The sequence below is a fragment of the Anabrus simplex genome, chromosome 11 (assembly GCF_040414725.1).
Source record: "Anabrus simplex isolate iqAnaSimp1 chromosome 11, ASM4041472v1, whole genome shotgun sequence".
Lineage (NCBI taxonomy): Eukaryota > Metazoa > Arthropoda > Insecta > Orthoptera > Tettigoniidae > Anabrus > Anabrus simplex.
In genome coordinates, this window is record NC_090275.1 from 84,105,984 (window position 1) to 84,127,618 (window position 21,635).

General features: G+C 38.2%; 1 protein-coding gene and 1 non-coding gene across 4 annotated transcripts in view; one reads left to right on the plus strand and one right to left on the minus strand.

The window, feature by feature from the left end:
• LOC136883240 (ATP-dependent DNA helicase DDX11) overlaps positions 1 to 21,635 on the minus strand; it is a 153,319-nt gene that overhangs the window by 45,944 nt on the left and 85,740 nt on the right. For all 3 annotated transcript variants that reach the window (XM_067155448.2, XM_067155446.2, XM_067155447.2), the window contains 3 exons: positions 21,241 to 21,395; positions 10,806 to 10,932; positions 6,963 to 7,173 (listed from right to left, as the gene is read on the minus strand). In XM_067155448.2, coding sequence (XP_067011549.2) covers positions 6,963 to 7,173; positions 10,806 to 10,932; positions 21,241 to 21,395 — 493 coding nt within the window. The remainder of the gene's footprint in view (positions 1 to 6,962; positions 7,174 to 10,805; positions 10,933 to 21,240; positions 21,396 to 21,635) is intronic.
• Positions 19,151 to 19,254, plus strand: LOC136883600 (U6 spliceosomal RNA). The gene has a single exon (XR_010861282.2). It is a non-coding gene; the product is annotated as a U6 spliceosomal RNA (small nuclear RNA).

Sequence of the window (21,635 nt, forward strand, 5' to 3'; positions counted from 1 at the left end):
TTTAATACTCAAATTAATGACAATTAACTTAATACGTTCATTTTTATTTTCAGGTTGGAAAAACGTTCGCCGAATTGTTGCGAAAAATTATGAATTTTGTTTTAGACTATTTTAATTATTTTGATGTATAAACGCGAGTATTACGTGCATCTTAAATTTGTATCAAATACAATTTAGTTATAAATACATTTTTTGAGTAATACAAATACTGGTATTAAATATTCATCATATAATGGTGGCACCCTACAATTTTTTCGAAAATTTTGGTATAAAAAGTGCGACGATTATGGCGTGAAATACGGTATGTAGACAATATGTGGGTGTAGACCTTATTGTGCCAGTGACGAGACACATCGTGGTGTTCAGCTGCGTATCTATGAGGTTGGTGTGAGGGCTATTCAGCCAAACAGGAGCGCAGTACTTAGCAGCCGAGAACACAAGTCCCAAAGCGGTGCATCGGAGTAAAGTTGCTGTTGAACCCCAAGTTGGACCACATAATTTTTGGATTACGTTGTTGCGAGTTCTTACTTTAGATTGGACGTTATGAAGGTGTTGTCTAAAGGAGAGTGTTCTATCTAAGGTAACTCCTAGGTATTTAGGAAATTTATTATGTCTCAATAACTGATTTCCAATTTACATCAGCAATTGTTTGTTAGCTATCTTGCTGTTTAGATGGAAGCAGTAAACTTCTGTTTTATTGGCATTAAGTGTAAGTCTCCACAATTTAAAGTATGTATCTACACTTTTATGTCGTCCGTTAAGGTCATCTCGGATTTCTCAAATGTTGTATCTCTGGTAGCAATAGCCCAATCATCGGCATATCCAAATTTTCTTGAAAATGTGGCAGGCATGTCTGAAATATATAGGCTAAATAAGATTGGAGCAAGAACAGAACCCTGAGGAAGTCCATTACTTAATGATCTTTTGGTGCTCACAGTATTCCCCATATGTACTTGGAAAAGTCTTGAGCTTAGCATATTATTCAAAAACCAGGGAGTCGTCTTACATGGTACCACTTTCAGATTCAGAAACTTGAAGAGAAGGCCATCCTTCCAGACTGTATCATAGGCTGCTGTCAGATCAATAAAAGCCACTGATGTCTTAAGCTTTCTCTGATAGCCTGCTTCTATGTAAGTTGTAAGAGACATTATTTGGTCTGTAGTGCTTCTGTTCGGTCTGAATCCTGCCTGCTCCACTGGGATTTTCTCGAGGATCTCTGGGCCAATTCTATTGAGAAGGAGCCTTTCTAGTAATTTATATGTCACACTAAGCAGGGCAATAGGTCGATAGCTCTCTGGTTTATCGCTGGCTTCGCCTTTCTTCAAGATGGCTATGATCTTCGTTTGAATAGCTTTGGCAATTGCCCACTCTGTAGGATGTTCGTGAAGAAGGTGGACAACCATACTCTAGCTCTATCCCCACAATGAGTGATAAATTCTGGGTCATCTCTCTTAGTATTGTCTTTTGGTCCTAACCTGGTTGGTTATTGTGATTCCCCTGTAATCACACGTGTGGTTCCTCAGAATGTGCGATCGTGTCCTATTACCTTATCTGTACTCGAGTGGAGATATTGGGTTAACTGGATAAGAGCGTATTACTCTCCAGATTTATTGTTCATGTACTAGTGTTTCGAGACCTACCTTGCTCTCAGTATGAGAGTGAAAAGCTTACACCTGCGCTAACCGAACTTAACTTGGTACACTATGTACTGTTATAAATTGTAAATACACTATTGTAACTTCTTGTAGTTATAGTAATATAAGTGCAGTTAATCTCTTTTATGGTATAGTTTAGCGAAAATTTGGACCTCAGTGTGATCTAAGGCATTTCGTGAATAGTTAATACAGTAGAACCTCGATAATTCGAAATCGGTTAATTCAAAATCCCGCCTAATTAGAAGAAGCTCTCGTTCCCGGAAACATGAGATACAGTTTTGCATGTTATTTAAATTGTTTAATTCGAAATACGGATAATTCGTAATTCGAAGTACAATGTCGGTCCCATTACCGAAATTCAGACATTTAATTCGAAACTGCCTTTACATTTTAAAACAATAGTATGTTTCAGAGTAATTTCAACTCGAAATTTATCCGCTCCGCGTCATAATAGAACGCGCGTTCCGGAACGTGGAAGGGTAGCTTTCCGCACTTACACTCACTTCGGTGGGTCTACAGTGCGCTTCATGATTGCTAAGTTGAATGAAATCGGAATTCTTTTGTATTCAACCTTTTAAGGAATGCCGTAATATCAAATCACGCAACAGACAGTGTGCGGAAAAACAGAATCCGCGAACACTGGCGATGCCGACAGTTGACGCAAAAACGTAGCTCATATAATAAATCCGTAGGCACCGAACAATATTGTCATTGCCGGTGAAACTGCATTGCTTTATTTTAATGCAAGCCCAAACGGTCTTGTGGTTTTAAATGGGTCATAGTAGTGCGTTGCAATGCACATGGGATGGAAGTGAGAAACTTTATCCCCTCGTCATAGGAAAGTTCGATAAACCACAATGTTTTAAGGGCGTCGGGCACTTTCCATGCCAGTACAAAGCATCTAAAAATGCAAACAGTACAGAAATCCAAAAAATAATGCATTTACACAGAGGGTCCGGCATAATTTATCCTCGTCTTTGAATTGTGTGATTTTTTTCTTTCGTAGTGTGAGGTTATGTTTGTCAGGGATTTATCCAAGTGCATTATTTGAACATTGTAAGTTAAATGCACCGTGTTGGATACATTTCGGAAATAGTTTTTTCCACGGGATTTGAAAGGTTTAAACTGTGAATCGAGGTGATTGCATGTATTAATGGGTCTTAGAATACTTTGTGACGCGGCAAGTGTTTACATTTCTCAAGTACGAGAGAAGTGCCATGGCGGGAAATCCTACAAGGATAGAGTCATAGAAAAGTTCGATTTTAAGGGCATCGGGTACTTCCTTTGTAAATACAAGGCATCTAAAATGCATACAGTATACTAATTCAATTAATAAAGCACTTGCACATGGGAGCCAGCATAGAAGTCTCCTCGTCTTTGAATCGTGCTTTTTTTTTTTTTCTTTCGTTGCGTGAGGTTATGTTTGCTAGTGAGATATACGAGTGCATTACTTGAATACTGTAAATGCACCTTCTTGGATACATTTTGGAAATAGTTCTTTTTTCGTGGCATTTGAAGGGTATAAACTGTGAATCAAGGTTAACTGCATGCAGTAACGGGCCACAGAATATTTTGTAACGCGGCAAGGGTTGGTACTTCTGAATTGCGAATTGGCGGTTAATTCGAAATCACGTAATTCGAAGTCCGATTTTTGAGTCCCAACGACTTCGAATTAACGAGGTTTTACTGTATTACTGTGGTGAACTGACATTAATGAACAGTGTCCGTATGGCATGCATGTCTTGTGATCGACTGGTGTTCTCAGGTACTACGTATTCATATTATACATGGTGTGTCTACCCCTTCTTAATGTGTCAGCAATGTGCGCATGTGATTTAACTGTTTACTAACTCCGTCATCTATGCTGAAAGTGGGTTAGATTATATTTCTACTATGCTGTATGACTATAACCACTGCTTGTGTTTGCATCGACCGTGTATAAACAACACCTAGTTGGCAGTATGAACGTGGTACTGGCCCCACCGTATTCATCATTTCTGTGCCACTAAAAATCCTGTCGACGACACTGACAACATAAGGCTAAAGACTGTCAAAACTTCCATCTCTATGAGTACCTGCCCTGTGATGCTTCAATTCTAAAACAACGATGTGTGTGAACTGTCATGTTTCGCCAGTCACTACATGTATCTGCCTATGTATTCAAACTCAACTTACCACCCTACCCTGGTGTGTTCCTTTGGGGTGTGAGGCTGTAGTGGTATAATTTTGAGGACTATGTGAAATCATCGCTATACCAGAAATTTGTTCGTGTGGAATTTATAAGAAAAGGTGAATGGAAACTATTGTTTAATCTTGCCCAAGGGAACGGAACTCTGCGATAACTAATTGTTGTACATTTAAGGTTCATATTGTGTGAACTGTACTATAACGGTGGGCTGATCCATCACCGTTGGATATTCCTTGGAGCTTTGTTGTTACCAAGTTGGTATTGGTCAACGTGCAACTCGACTTTTAACTGTTGTCCACAGTGCGCCCTTACGTAAGCTACTGGTACCTTTGTTTGTTGGTGGCCATCTCCGCTTGAGTAAGGATGTCTCGGCGACAGCCTTCTGTTACAATGGCTAGCAGACGGTCTGTGTGTGTGTTCAAACCACCCTAATGTGAGCTTTCGTGGTAAATTAAATTACTGTTAGTGGTGGGTGGGTGATAGAAAATTACTAGTATTTGTGTGGAGTTCTTATTTTAAAGTTTAAAGTGACAGTTCCTTTCATCATTGAAGCATGGCGTAGTGCATGGGTATAATGTCGCTACAGACGTAAGTTTTAAAAGTTATTCAATATTGTGAAACAGCCTCATCACCTTAGTAAGTCCAACCTTATACGTCAAGCTTTCTGTGAACAAAATTCAAAATGTCGGATCGGCTTGTAATATTAATTATATTTTTTTGTGACTGAAAATACAGATCGCCTTCCGATCATATTAAGTTTATGAGTGAACATTTTGTGGTTGAAATTTATTAATTCCGCAAGATTTAACCATGCCCAAGCTGTTATGTTATTTTCGGGCGAAGTATAATTTTAACTGAAAAGACATACTTCTACGTCACGAGAACCGTGTGTTTTAAAACGACCTGTTCTTTTAACAGGAGCTTTGACAAGTTAAATCACTGTATCTGTTGTTATTAATTTAAAATTCTTCCCTGTGAAAAGGAAAGAAACCAAATGGAAAAGTATTTACAATCTATGTAGTCTGGTTGTATAGTTACACTACTAAGGGTGTCTGAAAATTGAAGATTAATGTAACGTTATGTTGATTTTTAAACCCAAGTGAATACTGAAGCGTGCTTTGGGTCAAATTGAATTTAATTCTATTTTCTTTTTAAATTAATTTTCTTTATCATTATTATTATTATTATTATTATTATTATTTTGAAATCTTCTCTCTAAATTTCGATTTATAATTGCTGATCTAAGGCTACACTCCATTTTATTGTACTGTTGTTGGTATGCTCCGTCTTTGTTTTTCTGATAACGGTTTGATTAGTTGCATTATCGCGGCGTGGTCAGTGTTGTAACAATAATTGAGATATGCTGACGTTCATTGTTGTATGGCGTACCTATGCTGTTGATGTGATGAAATGGATCACGAGATGAGTTTTAATTGCTTCTATATTATTGTGCTACCTTATTATTATTATTATTATTGATTTCCTTAATCATTCATTGTTTTTCTTTCGATGTGGGCTCTTTCTTAATTTTATTTTTTGCCTTCCTAAATGTTTCTTGAGGACATTGTCGGTCTGTTAGGGGACACTGTTAAATGTTTTAATTTGAAACGCTTCCGTGTTCACTGTGGAATTTCAAACATGTAATAATTTATTGTTTTAATGCCTGTTGGTGCACCTATTTGCGGGCACCAAATAGGTGCACCCCAATAAAATTACCCAAACAATTTACCAAGTTATAAGTTATTAATGGTTTGGAAAATTATCATTATTATAACTTCTTTCAAAGAAAGATGGTTTCGAGCTCGAACAAGCTATTTGTAATGAACAGTAAATTGTAATGAACCTCTAAGTCAAACTGAAGTTAATTCCATCTGGCAAATATTATTGAGTTTTTTAAAATTTGGTTGTAATTGTTGGTATGGTGACTACGATTGGTAGTAATTCTGTAAATGAGCCTTGTCATTAGTATTTCCCTTTTTAAAACTTAATTGTTTTCATTTTTCTTATATATTTAAATTGCACCACCCACCCAGCTTAACTTTTTTTTTATTATATTCAATTTTGGTCCTTTAAGTGTAACGGAGAGTGTCATTATAGTGAATTGCTCTACCCCATACTCCTTCCACCCTCTGTTGGTCGTTGACCTATTGGCCTCGCCCAGATTACATCGCTTCCCCATTCTGTGTTTGTGTTTTATCGAGGCCCTTCTCTCCGTAGTTGGCGTGAATCGCGTTGTGAGGCATTCCTTATCTCTGTGGTGACTGCGCTGACAGTCGAAGACTTGGGCTGCGGTGTGTGGCTTCAATTGTTTTATTGGCCTCTTCTTCTATTGTCAGGCGTCTGAGCCACTCAGCCCGGTGGAGAAGTAATCTAATAGACACTGTAAGATCAGATGTGGAGGAGAGAGGATACAAATGGGAGGATGTACTTATTCTATCATATACTACCCAGCCAGCCATGCGGTGTAGAGGTAGCATGCCTGCCTCTTACCTGGAGGCCCCGGGTCAGATTCTCAGCCAGGTCAGGGATTTTTACCTGGATCTGAGGGCTGGTTCAACGTCCACTGAGCCTACATGATTATAATTGAAGAGCTACTTGTCAGATAGCGGTCCTGGTTTAGAAAGACAAGAATAATGGCAAAGAGGATTTGTCATGCTGACCACATGATACTTTGTAATCTGCAGGCCTTCAGACTGAGCAACAGTTGCTTGGTAAGCCATGGCCGTTTGGGGCTGTTGCGCCAGAGTGGGGTGATTTTTCAAATGCAAGCTCACAACTACAGCCCTAACTGCACGGCCAACTCACTCGGTTTTAAAAATTCATCGAGAAGATTGAATCAGTAGGAAACTGTAACAGAAATGTAATATGGCTTCGTACTTGAAAAAAAGCATCTAACCCCACTGGATAGCATCAAAATATGTTATTTTTAAGGTAGCTTTTCTTTCAGGAAATTGTGAAATGATAAAATATTGCAAATGAGACTTCATATTTATGCTATAGTTTCCTGTAATATAGTGTTATACATTATACTTGGATAGAAATGGCATCCACTAAATCTAAACTAAGGTGTATGTAAAATGCTTGGGATCTTCATTCCAAAATAAGCACCAAGTCTTTACCTTGCCTCCTTGACGATGGCTGAGAAGTGAGCAGCTGGATTCAGGAGAAGGTACTTGAGGTGGCCCTTTCCGACAGTTGCCTGACGGGCACAAAGCACTCGTCCATCCTCGCTGTGGTTTGTTAAGCATTCCATGAAGCTCAGCACCGGTAATAGAGCGTTGTTACTTGTTGATTCTGCACGTACTGGTGTTGGAGTTGACTGTGGAGATTCTACAAATATATTCACAGTGAGTAAACAGCAATGGTACAAGAAAGCGTCAGGATATTACTTGGAAATATTATTCTGAAGATGACTGGGATCAAATATTGAGAAGTAAGAGTTATCTACAATATATGCAAAAATTAATGTACAATGATAAGAACCAGGTTACTATGAAAAAGTACATACCCAGAAAGGAGTTAATAAAAATGTTCTTGGCTTTAACGTTCCACTAACTACTTTGACGGTTTTCGGAGATGCTGAGGTGCTGGAATTTAGTCCCACAGGAGTTCTTTTACGTGCCCATAAATCTGCCGATATGAGGCTGACAGATTTGAGCACCTTCAAATACCACCGGACTGAGCCAGGATCGAACCTGCCAAGTTGGGGTCAGAAGGCCAGCGCCTCAGGCGTCTGAGTCACTCAGCCCGGTGGAGAAGTAATCAAAAACCTTAGGATTTATTATAAACACTTTTATTTTACCTGAGTCTGCAGAAGATTTCGAGGAATTGCTGAATGGTATGGACAGTCTTAAAGAAGGAGTATAAGAAGAAAATTCATTAATCTAAAACAAAATTAATGGAATACAGTCGAATAAAGTCGAGTGACGCAGGACAATATTAGATTAGGAAATGAAGTCTTAAAAGAGGTAGATGAAATGTGTTATTTAGGTTGGAGAATAACTAAGGTTCCTATTACCAGTGTCATAAAGAAATGCAGACTTCAGTGGAAGAAAACCACAAGGAAGACCAAGAAAACGCTGGATAGAGACTGTAAGATCAGATGTGGAGGAGAGAGGACACAAATGGGAGGATGTACTGGAACAGAAGATATATGAAGACAGAAGGAGATGGCGAGCGCTTGTACACCACACCCGGGAAACTAGAGTTGGGAAATGATGATGATGATGATGATGATGATGATGAATAACTAAGGATGGAAGAAGTAAGAAGGACCTAAAATGCAGACTAGCACAAGCAAGGAAGGCCTTTCTTAATAAAGAAATTTGCCCACTTCAAACATCTATTTAGGAATTGCATAGAAAGATGTTTGTGAAGATTTTTGTGTGGAGTGTGACACTGCACAGAAATGAAATATGGACAATAACTCGTGCAGAAAGAGAGCAGAAATTTTGAAATGTGGTATTAGAGAAGAATGCTGAAGGAAAGATGGTTAATCGATTCACAAATGAAGAGCTACTGAACTGAATTGGTGCAAAGACTACGATTTGGTGAATGTTGACCAGAAGAAGAGAAATTGTTAGAACACATCTTGAGACACCCAGAACTTGTTCAGTTAGTTGAGGGAACTGAAGGGGTAAGACCATAGGAGTAAAGTGAGGCATGACAAATAGATTAGATGTAGTAGTTACATAGGACTGAAAAGATTAGCACAGAACACGGTGGCATGGAGAGCAGCATAAAGCCAGTCTATGGCCTGATGGTCCTAACAAGATATTATTAGCTCAAAAAACAAATTCTAGACAGTTGGAATGTTTTGGTTAATTTTTTCACAACCTAGGTTACTACATAGCAATGGCATAGATAAGAGGGGGAAATGGGGGATATATCCGCCCCATGAGGTGCTTGTACTTATGATTATAAATTGATACATTTATTATTTTTATGAAGGTAAAAAATAATAAAATAATAAAACATACGAAGGCCATCCAATAAATAAGTTTCTCTATTTTTTCCTTTGCAAAACACACGCTTTAAATTTTTTTTCCTAATTGCTTTACGTCGCACCAACACAGATCGGTATTATGGCGACGATGGGACAGGAAAGACCTAGGAATGGGAAGGAAGTGGCATGGCCTTAATTAAGGTACAGCCCCAGCATTTGCCTGGTGTGAAAATGGGAAACCATGGAAAACCATTTTCAGGGCTGCCGACAGCAGGATTCGAACCCACTATCTCCCGGATGCAAGCTCACAGCTGCGCGCCCCTAACCGCACGGCCAACTCGCCCGGTAGCTTTAAAATTAAGTTGGTACTGTAGGAACTGTCACTGTGGTATGGTGGCTGCGTTTGACCTTCAACAGCACATTCTTGCTTCGCGTTCGCCAGTATGGCACCAGCTGCCATCGAGCTACCATTTGAAAGCATGCTCACTTGTGAACTCTGTTCTGTCATTTGCTTTTCACGGCGAAAAATGAAATGGCTATCAATATTCATCACCATTTAGTGTGTGTGTATGATGAAGGAGGCATGAGCATCCAAATGGTCCGCTGCTAGCGTTCATGGTTCCTGGAAGGACAGCAAAATGTGCATGATGACGAGCGCAGCAGCAGGCTCGCTATCGCTTCAGGCAATGCAGCCGGAATGTGGTGGATGAACATCAACACGTCAGCACTGATGAGATAATGAATCGACAACCTCCTGGTATGGAAACTGGACCCTCCTCCATTGCAATGATCCTGTCAGATGTCTCGCAGTATTGAAAAGTCTGTGCAAGAAGGGTCCCACTTTTGCTTCCTGATGCTCACAAGCAAGAACGGATCGAGGCGGCCCCAGCATTTCTGCAGATGTTTCAAAGAGAGAGAGACATAGAATGTTTTCTCGCATTGCCACAGGAGATGAAAGCTGGGTGCATCACATTCAACTCCAGAATCAAAATGACAAAGCAAGGCAGATGTGCACCAAAAAAGTCCAAGACCTCAGCCTCTGCAGGCAAATTTATGGCTACTATCTTTTTGAACTGTAATGGTGTTCTATTGGTTGAGTACCTGCCCTGACGCTCTATGGTCACAGCTGAGAGGTACTGCACGGTTCTTACGAATCTCAGAACTGCAATCAAACAAAAACGTCTTGGTCTTCTGTCTCAGAAAGTGTTGCACGCCCCCATTCAGCTCAAAGGATCCAGGATTTGCTGCAAACTTCAAACGGGACCTTCTTCCCCATCCACCTTATTCTCCGTATCTTGCCCCGAGTGATTTCAATCTCTTTCCAGAACTCAAGTTGCACACTGGAGGCAGCGATTTGCAACTGATGGAGAGGTGGAAACGGAGGTGAACCGCTGTCTACAGAGACAGGAATCGACCTGGTATGACGAAGGTACCAGAAAACTGCTGCCAAGGTACCAAAAGCGTTTGGACAGAAATGGTGACTACGTGGAGAAGTAGTGTATGAGTTGTAGAATGAAAATAAAATACTTCACAAGTGTAAACAACCCGCTTGTGTTTTTTTGTAAAATAGGGAATCTTATTTATTGGATGGCCCTCGTACATTTAAATGGGGTTTTTAAAATTATTATTATTCATATCCCCCGCAAGGAAAAGTCGTATCTATGCTACGTAGTATAGTCTAAATTCTTTACATTATGTAAAAACTGAATTCAGAACTCTCAATTTCAGGTGTTGTAATTTCTTCTAAAGAAACAAAAGTTGAATTCTTCACAAAAATGATAAAATTTGTAAGCACAAAGTAGAAACCCTAAATATAATTATGCCTAAAGAAATTTTCCTTCCCGGTACATCATTATATTAGTAAATTTATGTATTAGAAACTAGGGTTCTGCTTTGTCTGTTCCTTTAGTATGCTTGTGTGGCTTTCTCCCTAGTCAACATTTCCTACATCAAGACTGAAAATTCCTTTTAAGAATGGCAACCACACTGAGTATAGAGGACTGTTAAACTATCTTACCTTGCTTAGCATTATTCTTGCCATCCACTGATATTTCTTTTAGGAAAGCTCGTAATCCTTTTGGCTGTACTGGTTTGGCAGCATGTATATTTACAGAAGGCTGATAACGTTCGGCAAAACCATGTAGCTGCAACATGCAATACAATTCCATGACATCATAAACAGCATAAATCAGAAAGGGACCAACCATCAATTTTAATCTATAACTGTTAGGTCCTTCAGTCAGCAAAAACTAATTTTGAATAAATTAGAAAATATCTGAAAAAGAAAGAAAGATAAACAATTAAGTTGTTTATTTTCCAGGTATAATTCCGTTACCATATATTTTCTGATATACTGTATAATTGAGTTAAAACTGAAAAGAGATGGCTTCAGGTATCACAAACCAACCATCATGGCATACATTCTGAAAAAACTGAAGTCAAAGTTAAATTAATGGCTCCTTTGTACTTATACATCCATGATCTCCCAGAAAAAGTATCTCGCAAGTTCATCTATGCGGATGATATCAACCTCACCATACAAAGAACAGACTTCAATGAGGCAGAAGACATTCTATCCCAAGACCTTGACAAGATGGGTGATTATTTCAAAAAAATGGCACCTGAAACCTAGTCCACTAAAGACAGAGGTAGCTACGTTCCACCTAAATAACAGGCTGGCAAACTAACAACCTAAGATCAGGTTTGGAAACCGCACACTACAGTGTAATACCAACCCAAACATCTGAGTGTAACTTTTTTTTTTTTTTTTTTTTTTTTTTTGCTAGGGGCTTTACGTCGCACCGACACAGATAGGTCTTATGGCGACGATGGGATAGGAAAAGCCTAGGAGTTGGAAGGAAGCGGCCGTGGCCTTAATTAAGGTACAGCCCCAGCATTTGCCTGGTGTGAAAATGGGAAACCACGGAAAACCATTTTCAGGGCTGCCGATAGTGGGATTCGAACCTACTATCTCCCGGATGCAAGCTCACAGCCGCGCGCCTCTACGCGCACGGCCAACTCGCCCGGTGAGTGTAACTTTAGACAGGTCCTTAACCTATCAACGCCTTCTTGAGAAACCGACTGCTAAGCTTAAAAGCCGTGACAACTTGCTGGGTAGACTAGCTGGTACTTCTTGGAGAGCACATGCGTGTACACTACGAACAACTGCTCCAACAATAGTATATTCACCAGCTGAATATTGCTCCTCTGTATGACTCAATAGCTCCCACACTAGTCTGGTTGATGTTCAACTGTACCACACAATGACAATTATATCTGGTACATTGTGCTCCACTCCAATTCAATGGCTACCATTACTGAGCAACATTCAGCCTCCTCACATAAGATGGCAACGTGCCCTTGTTAGACTGTGGACCAGGATAGTGAAGAACAGTTACCACCTAATACATCAAGATATAGATGAAAATGGCATAACAATACTCAAATCATGGAAACCTGCCTGGAAGACGGCAAAGGAATTAGTTAATTCACATTTTAAGCCTGATGAAAAATGGAAATCTGAATGGTCTCAATCACACCCTCACAGTATTGTCAACATCAGGGATCCAACTACAAAGTTGCTTGGGTTCAACCTTCATCGCTCCACCTGGGTCACACTCAACAGGATACGCTGCGGAGTTGGAAGAAGTGCTTCTGCTCTGCATCAGTGGAGCTGAAAAGACTCTCCAGCTTGTGACTGTGGTGCAGAAGTGCAAACCATTGTGCACATTCTGAAGGACTGCCCTCTGCGAGCTTTTGCAGGATCCATCGAGGACATTCATCGAGTGACCCCTGTAGCACTCTTTTGGTTGGAAGATGTGGACATTCATCTATAAGAGACTGAACGACGTCCACATTAACCGTTTTAATATGGACTGTGTATATGGATATAGATTTAATTGCACTTTTTCTTTTCCTGTTAAGAACTTGTACATAGTTGTACATAGTCGATTGTCAACTGTAGTATCATACGCTAAATAAATAAATACTGAAATTATGTGGATAAAGATAGCTCATGTAACGGAACCAATGGCTAGTGGTTGATTATCCAGGAGTCCATTCTATAAAGCTGTAAAGGTTTAGTTTCTGATTCTATTCTTTTAAATGGAGGTAACAATATGTTTCACTGTTAGTATTAAAAAATATTTAGAGGTTTGATTTTTTTTGTGAATCTTCTTGCAGTTTGATAACATGAACGTATTTTTGTATGTTTATTGAAATCGATTTGTATGGTGCAGAGGGTATTAAGTACATAAAAAACAAACAATCGGTATATATCTCACCAAAATTAAAATTTCCATTTGTGCTTTCAGTAAATTTGTTAACTATATTCACAGAGAAACATTTAAAGATGGCACAGATTTTATAGGTTAAATTCACTTGTTTATTTTGCAAATGTTTTTTATAACTTTTCTAATATATTGTAAGATGTTTAAATTTGTCAAGTTCATTTTTATTTTGGAGGGGCTTTGAAGTAGCCTCCGTGGCTCAGATGGCAGTGCGTTGGCCTCTCACGGCTGAGTTATGTGGTTCAAATCCCAGTCACTCCATGTGAGATTTGTGCTGGACAAAGCGGAGGTGGGACAGGTTTTTCTCCGGTTACTCCGGTTTTTATTATTACATGTAATAAATATCATTTTTGGTCCGTATTGATGATATTTGATTGAAATAATAACATTAAGTTATTTATTAGACCACCTAATCAATACAAAATCGTCTTGGATGATTTACATAAATTTCTTAGCTAATAGTGGTACATGTTTCGCCTTCCCTGAAGGCATCATCAGCCATAGTCTTAACCTTAAATTAAAAATAAGCGTCTAAATAACATGTAGTAATGAAATGAATTTTAAAATCTTGAAGAGATTTGAAGCAAAAAATAACATTAAAAATAACAATGATGGTTTGAAAATACAATGTGATGAGATACAATAGTGGAAGTATTAACAAAATTAACATTAGAAGGCTGCTAAAATAAGTACAATGGATAAAACAACAGATTGTTATACAACAAGTAGTAAGATTGCATAAAAGTAAAGTTGATAGTCTGGCGGTTATAATTAGATGATGGCGAAAAATCTTATATAATCAAAGTAAAGAAGAGAGAATAAAAGTCAAAGTTAGTCGAGAGATCCGAAGTTAATCATGATCTTTTCGCCATCATCTAATTATAACCGCCAGACTATCAACTTTACTTTTATGCAATCTTACTACTTGTTGTATAACAATCTGTTGTTTTATCCATTGTACTTATTTTAGCAGCCTTCTAATGTTAATTTTGTTAATACTTCCACTATTGTATCTCATCACATTGTATTTTCAAACCATCATTGTTATTTTTAATGTTATTTTACTTCAAATCTCTTCAAGATTTTAAAATTCATTTCATTACTACATGTTATTTAGACGCTTATTTTTAATTTAAGATTAAGACTATGGCTGATGATGCCTTCAGGGAAGGCGAAACATGTAAAAAGAGTTATAACACACGTAGCAAGAAGTCTACTGTTGCAAATACTTCTAACTCATAATATTGCAAGCTATCTTTGTCACCGTCAAATGATTCCACTTTTATATGCTTTTTCAACTTGAATATCTGCAAGCTCACAATTTGCAACATTTGAACATCACTTCAAAATTTTGAGATGGTCCATAGTGATCCTATTTGAAACTGTTCTTCAACTTCTATTCACCAACTTCATATCCTCAACGTGTTCTACAACTTCTCCATATGCATCTGACTTTCGTCTTTTATCTTCAAGATCATGATTAACTTCGGATCTCTCGACTAACTTTGACTTTTATTCTCTCTTCTTTACTTTGATTATATAAGATTTTTCGCCATCATCTAATTATAACCGCCAGACTATCAACTTTACTTTTATGCAATCTTACTACTTGTTGTATAACAATCTGTTGTTTTATCCATTGTACTTATTTTAGCAGCCTTCTAATGTTAATTTTGTTAATACTTCCACTATTGTATCTCATCACATTGTATTTTCAAACCATCATTGTTATTTTTAATGTTATTTTACTTCAAATCTCTTCAAGATTTTAAAATTCATTTCATTACTACATGTTATTTAGACGCTTATTTTTAATTTAAGGTTAAGACTATGGCTGATGATGCCTTCAGGGAAGGCAAAACATGTACCACTATTAGCTAACAAATTTATGTAAATCATCCAAGACGATTTTGTATTGATTAGGTGGTCTAATAAATAACTTAATGTTATTATTTCAATACTCCGGTTTTTCCCTGTCATCTTTCATTCCAGCAACACTCTCCACTATCATTTCATTTCGTCTACGAGACATTAATCATTGCCCCAGAGGAGTGGGACAGGCTTCAGCAGCCGGCACAATTCCTATCATCACCGGAAAGATAGGGGCGTCATTAATTCCATCCCTGACTTGGTCACTGATTGGAAACCAGGTTGCAGGTTTTCAGGGGCTTTGAACATCCCTGACTTCTCCCTGGATACAGCCTTGAATGAATGGCTTTAGGAATGGTTCCTTTTGCTCAAAACAGTCAATGGTAAACCACATTCAAAAATGCCACTAACACATTTTTTTACAATTTTGAGGGTTGGTTCCAATTTGCTTCATACCGTACAACTATGGGTTAAATGTAAACTCTTCAGCGTTTAATCAATAAAAATGTTTAATACTTGGCAATAAGTCACCCAATAGATTTATAGTCTCGCTAGCATCTGGTAGAGTAAAACAGAATGTTGAAACTGATACCAAGGCAGCCTAAATAGTGTCAGATCAAAACGCTGATGAATGTTACCCGAAGATTTAAAATAATAATATAATGATAATAACAATTACACAACCCAGCATTTTCAAACATTTTTATTGCGGCAAGAGGTGTTATAGGTGATCTTAACTAATTTTGGGTCGCTGAACACGAATCTGTTGTCCGTTTCTACGTATCACGTCACGTTTTCTCCCAATAGGTATATCAAAATAAGAGATAGACCTGAATATTGCATTTAAAAAGTACTGAAAAATGTTGATAATTTTGGAAATATTTATATTTCTTTGTATTATTATATATATTTTGAAATAGTTGAATACTGTCTTGAATTATTATATACAATGAATAATTATTGGGTATAAAATTACAATGAAATATTTACCATTTATTGTAATATAGGCCTAATACTGATTTACACAAAAACACATAAACAGACAACTCTGAGGCAATGAAAGCATTTTATTTTGACAATTAAACGTGATTTACAAGCAAACAATGTAATTTTTATTCAGTATCTTTATGAATTCATAAATGTGAACACAATTAACAGTCCTAGATGTCTGCTTGGAATGAACGCTTGGCTCCCCAGCGTCTGACTGCATCAAGTTTGTCTTCTCTTTTCAAACACCAACAGTAGTCAGCCATCATTGGTTCCTTCCCCTTCTTTCTGTCTCCTTGATGTCCTGATGGAACCTCTCTCCCATCTCTTCAGCCCCAAGATTTTTCAGAAATTGATCGAGATGAGAATGAAGGAAGTGCAGTTTCAGATTCATTCTATGCAACTCTTTCGTATCACCCAACATCGTTTTTCACTTTTGTTTCGTATTGTTCATCCTTTACATTTCCTAGGAACTTCATTATGACATCTCTTACTGAATTCCATGCATCAAGTTCCATGGCATTCATCATCTGTTCAAAGTTTCTGTCTTTCAGAAGTTCACTAATTTGTGGTGCATTAAAATGCCTTCCTTGACTTTTGCATCAGATAAATGTGGAAATTTACTTGCAATGTAGTTGAAACAGGGGCTACTTTCGTCCAAGGTCTTAACGAACTGCTTCATGATTCCCAGTTTGATGTGTAGCGGTGGCAAAATAATTTTTTGTGGGTCAACTTATGAAGCATTTGTAACATTTGTAACATTTTTCACACCAGTATTAAATCTTGTCTCTTGGGCCAGGAAGGTGTAGACCAGTGTTTGTCCCTAGCTCTGCTGTCCCATTCACATAAATAACAAGGGAATTTTAGTGCAGCCTGCTTGTTGTCCTAATAAAATACCACACACCTGCAAGTCACTACACTCATCCCACCGGTCCTCATGATACTTGATTTTGTCTAAAACTGTTTGCATTGTGATATATTGTAATTTTCTTTTAGTGAAACTGAATATGCCACAGGAATAGAAGCTAGTAGTACAGCCTTTAAGCTCCTCTTGTAGGAATCCACTAACAGCAGATTCGCTGTTATTACAAAGCAGCACTGTGCCACAATGACACATTTTCAGACAGTAAATGGCAAATAACACGAAAACTAGATGCGATACAATAGAACCAATGACATTTCTGAAATCAGGAAACCTTATTTAGTTAAAATCAAATATCAGTGCTTTGCCACAAAAATCATGCTGGGTAGTGTTATAGTTATAATAACACATAAGAAATCACAAAGCCTTCGGGAGATTAGTAACTAAGCACAAATATATGGAGAAACCTAAAAAGAAAATTGATAAGAAATGATCAGAAGAATGCAAGAAACAGCATAGCAAATTCATATAATATAACTTGTAAGTTTTTCAGTCTGTAAAACATGAACTGTAAAATACCTGTAAAAAATGAAGATTCTATGCAATCACTTTAACCATGTGTATATATGTACAATATTGCTTATGTTGCATAAACTTGTCAATGACTCTGAATTGGTGATATTATGAACAAGCGAGAACAAATTAAGAATGCAGAATTTCATTACTGACTCTTCAGTAACTTTGAGAAAGTTTTCTGTACCTATCATAAATCAGTTTCACATCTGTTACTTCTATCGACAACTGCCAAACTGATTCCAGGTCTCTTGCTCTGGCTATGTCTTGCTAGCATATTTGTCTGCAGGGGTTCAAGGGGAAGGCCGAAGGATAACAACTCTGTTCAGCAAAGAGAGGGGGAAGTGCTATGTGGCTGAAGTGTATGTGTCCTGATGTGTATTGGAAAGAGTGTATGATAACGACTTTGGAAGAATTAAAGAGAACTTTGTACGACTTTATTTTTAGTGATAAAATAATAACCTACATAACAGTCTCGAATGGTGGAATGCTGCCTAAATTCATAGAATTTGGTACAGATAAGTGTAACCTTGAATTAGAAAAGGCTTGGTTTACAGTAGTTTATTGCCTTTCTTATATGACAGGTTTTACAATTTATAGAGTACTGTGAATAGTATACATAAAATCATTTGTTAAACGTCATATTTATAAATATCACTAAAAATAATTTACTTAACCTCTATAATTTATTGATAATATTGATATTAGACACGTGAGTAGGACAGAGTGGTTTCGGAATAAAACTGGACTACGACAACGAAGTGTGCTGTTACCTTTGTTATTCATAATGTTTACAGAGAAAATTGTGAAGGAGACAAAGGTAATATATGAGGATAGGGAGCTGAATGTAGATAATACAATATTGTGGTGTGAGGAGAAGAGAGGAAGTACAAGGGCAACTTGACATGTTGAGTGAGATTATGGAAAATTATGGAATGAAAATCAGCGTGGAAAAGAGTAAGACAATGGTACTGACTAGAAGAGAAAGGGAAAGAAAAGATAAAAGGGACAAAACCTTGAAATTGTGAAGAGCTTCAAGAACTGGGGAAGCAATCTGATGCAGGAAGCAGGGCTGGACAAGGAGATCAGTAAAAGTATTCAACAAGGAAATGAATTCTATCAGAGTGTGAAAAACCTGGTTACGAGGAAAGAAGTACCAATGAAGTGTAAAGAGGTGATGCACAAGATGTACTACTGTCCAGTTTTGACATATACAGTGGAGACCTGGATACTGACAAAAAGACAGGAGAATAAAATCCAGGCCAATGAAATTAAGTTTTTAAGAAGTGTGATAGGAAAAAACAAGAAAGGAGAGAGTAAGAAATGAAAACGTCAGGAAGAAGATCTGAGTGGAAAAGCTTTAAGGCAGAATAGAGAAAAGTAAACTTAGTTGGTTGGTTTGGTTTGGACACGTTAAGACGATGGAAGAGGGAAGGATTCCAAAGTGGAAATGCAGAGCCATATAGAAAGGGGGAGGGCAACAGGGAGACCCACACTAAGGTGGCTGAAAATTATCAATAGTATAATTAAAAGAAACCTGAATTAGAACACAATTAAGGAGGAACTATAATGATTGGATAGAGGAAGACAGAAAGGTGCCATAAATATCCCAATCCAGTGAGAGCTAGATGGGGGAAATGGATGATCATGATGAAGAAGTATAACCTAACCCACATTCCAGACATACTTTGCATCACAGTAACCTCCAGTGGGATATGTTATAAGCTGACGAAAAATTGTGCGGGATTATTTTAGTAGTGCCAAGTGGTGGGTGGGAGGAACTTCTCAGATGTGTGTGAAATTTAATCAATACCATATATTCACCAAACCTAGCATGTCCCCTGTGCAAGGATGACACGCAACATCGTGAGGTGTCCCACCTTTTTAAAAGCCCGCTTGGTGGCCATGATCGTTAAAGCGTGAAGTCTGTATGGTCTGGCACCGTGGTTAGCTGGTTCAAGTCCTGTTGGTCGAAAAACATTTCACCATCAGAATGTTGCCTACTAGGATAGAAAAGGTGATAGTATAGAATTTCTAATCACTAGATTGCGTGCCAAAAACCTGGATTAAACTCCAAATCTCTCTGCAGTACTCATATGGAGTGAGGGCATATGCTGGTGGTGGTTCGTACGTTGGATGGGGATGAAGAGCCTTGAGCAGACCCCTTGGTGCTATTTGACAGAAGTATTCTATGTGCCTGCTATCATATATCACATCATTCATTTCATCTCATTAACTCCTCTGGTAAGGTCGATGTCAAGAAGGGCATCTAAACAACAAAAACCAAACCCCAAGGTGCAACAGTCCCGAAGGGCCATGGCCTACTAAGCGACCACTGCTAAGCCCAAAGGCTTACAGATTACAAGGTGTCATATGGTCAGCACGACAAATCCTCTCGGCCATTATTCTTGGCTTTCAAGATCGGGACCACCATTTCACCGTCAGATAGCTCCTCAACTATATTTACGTAGGCTGAGTGGACCACAAACCAGCCCGCAGGTACAGATAAAAATCCCTGACCTGGCCAGGAATCGAACCTGGGGCCCCCGGGTAAGAGGCAGGCATGCTACCCCTATACCATGGAACCGGCCAAGAAGGGCATCGGGTCATTAAAATTTGCTACAAAAATTCATCTCACTTCATACCCGACCCTGTAAAGAAATGGGACATAAATGTACCAAACTTGAACTTTCTTCAGCTTATCCCAGTTATTTCTGGAGCCACCGGAGCCACCCATGCTCATTTTGGCTTTTGCTGGGAGTTTAAGGCAGGATGCCCTTCCTGACACAACACGAGTTTCGAGATGAAAACCTCAACCCAGGATTGTCTGGGATTTGAACTCAGCCTTCCGGGTGGGAAGCCAGTAGTTAAGCCACAAGGCTAATCTTGACTCTGTGCATAATTTTTCCTCAGATTTCAGCAAAGAAAAACTTGGGTGTGTATATTAATTGAAATAAGGTTAGTAGCATTTCACCTCAAACAATGGATCCTGTTATATTATAGCACTATCTGGCCATAGACTGTGAGGTGTCAGGAGAATGCCAGAAATGAAGTGTGAAACATGTATTAAGTACGACCACAAGTTCTTGTAATCGCAACTTCACGGCTTTAAAAAAAAAGCCTAGGGGGTTAGCGAAGATGCAAAGTACACTGGAAATCGTCCAGTAGGAAGAAAGTATGTCAGAGGAAATTGTAAATACAAATGAAAGACAATTTCCTTTTATTTTTAATTCTCTCCTAAAAATTAGGCTGCACGGATTATTCAATAAACTAACACCATGGTACTAAAGTCGTGAAGGGCCTTGGCCTACCAAACTACTGCTGCTCAGCCCAAAGGCCTGGAGATTACGAGGTGTCATGTGGTCAACATGACAAATCCTCTCGGCTATTATTCTTGGCTTTCTAGACCGGGGCCGCTATCTCACCGTCAGATAGCTCATCAATTGTAATCACGTAGGCTGAGAGGACCTCAAACCAGCCTTCAGATCCAGGTAAAAATCCCTGACCTGGCTGGGAATCGAACCCGGGGTCTCCGTATAAGAGGCAGACATGCTACCCCTACACCGCGGGGCCGGTGGATTATTCAATAACACAGATTATTTGTGTATATGCAGTAAGACTGTTCAGCTTTTTAAATCCTTGGCTGATGTTAACATTTGTATTTAAGTAGTTCCAATAAATCTATTTAATCATTTCATTACATTTAGTTGAATTTCTGATGTAGGAAATGTTTTCAAAATACCTTCAAAAGCAATGACTAATATTTAACCCTCCTTTGATTTCTCAAAAAATTGATAAAAGTTACAAAAGCTTTCAGAAAAAGCCTTTATTTATGGGCAAAATGTTACAGGCAATTGATTGCACAGTCTTACCTTTTGAGTGATTCTACTCCTCTGACTGAAAGCTAGTAAGTTGTAGAGATTCAAATTATCAATTTCCGCTGTCAGAACAAAATCAGATAAAGTATACAGCTTGGTATCCACACCTTTGCGACTACTGTCAGTTGGATTACAGTCTGGCTTTCCACCTTAAACACAAACAGTTCACATGAGATGTATTTGCTGTTTTCAATCTCAGTAGGCACTTTTTCTTAAGATAAATTATACTCTATCGGGCGATTCAAACTGGCCATGGAAATGTTAGAAATAATATAAAACACTTTTTTTTTTTTTTTTTTTTTTTTAAATCTTCGTCCACGTGGAGACTGCCTAAGACAAATAACACACTAAAACTTCATTAAAAACAAATAAATTAAAATTAAATTATA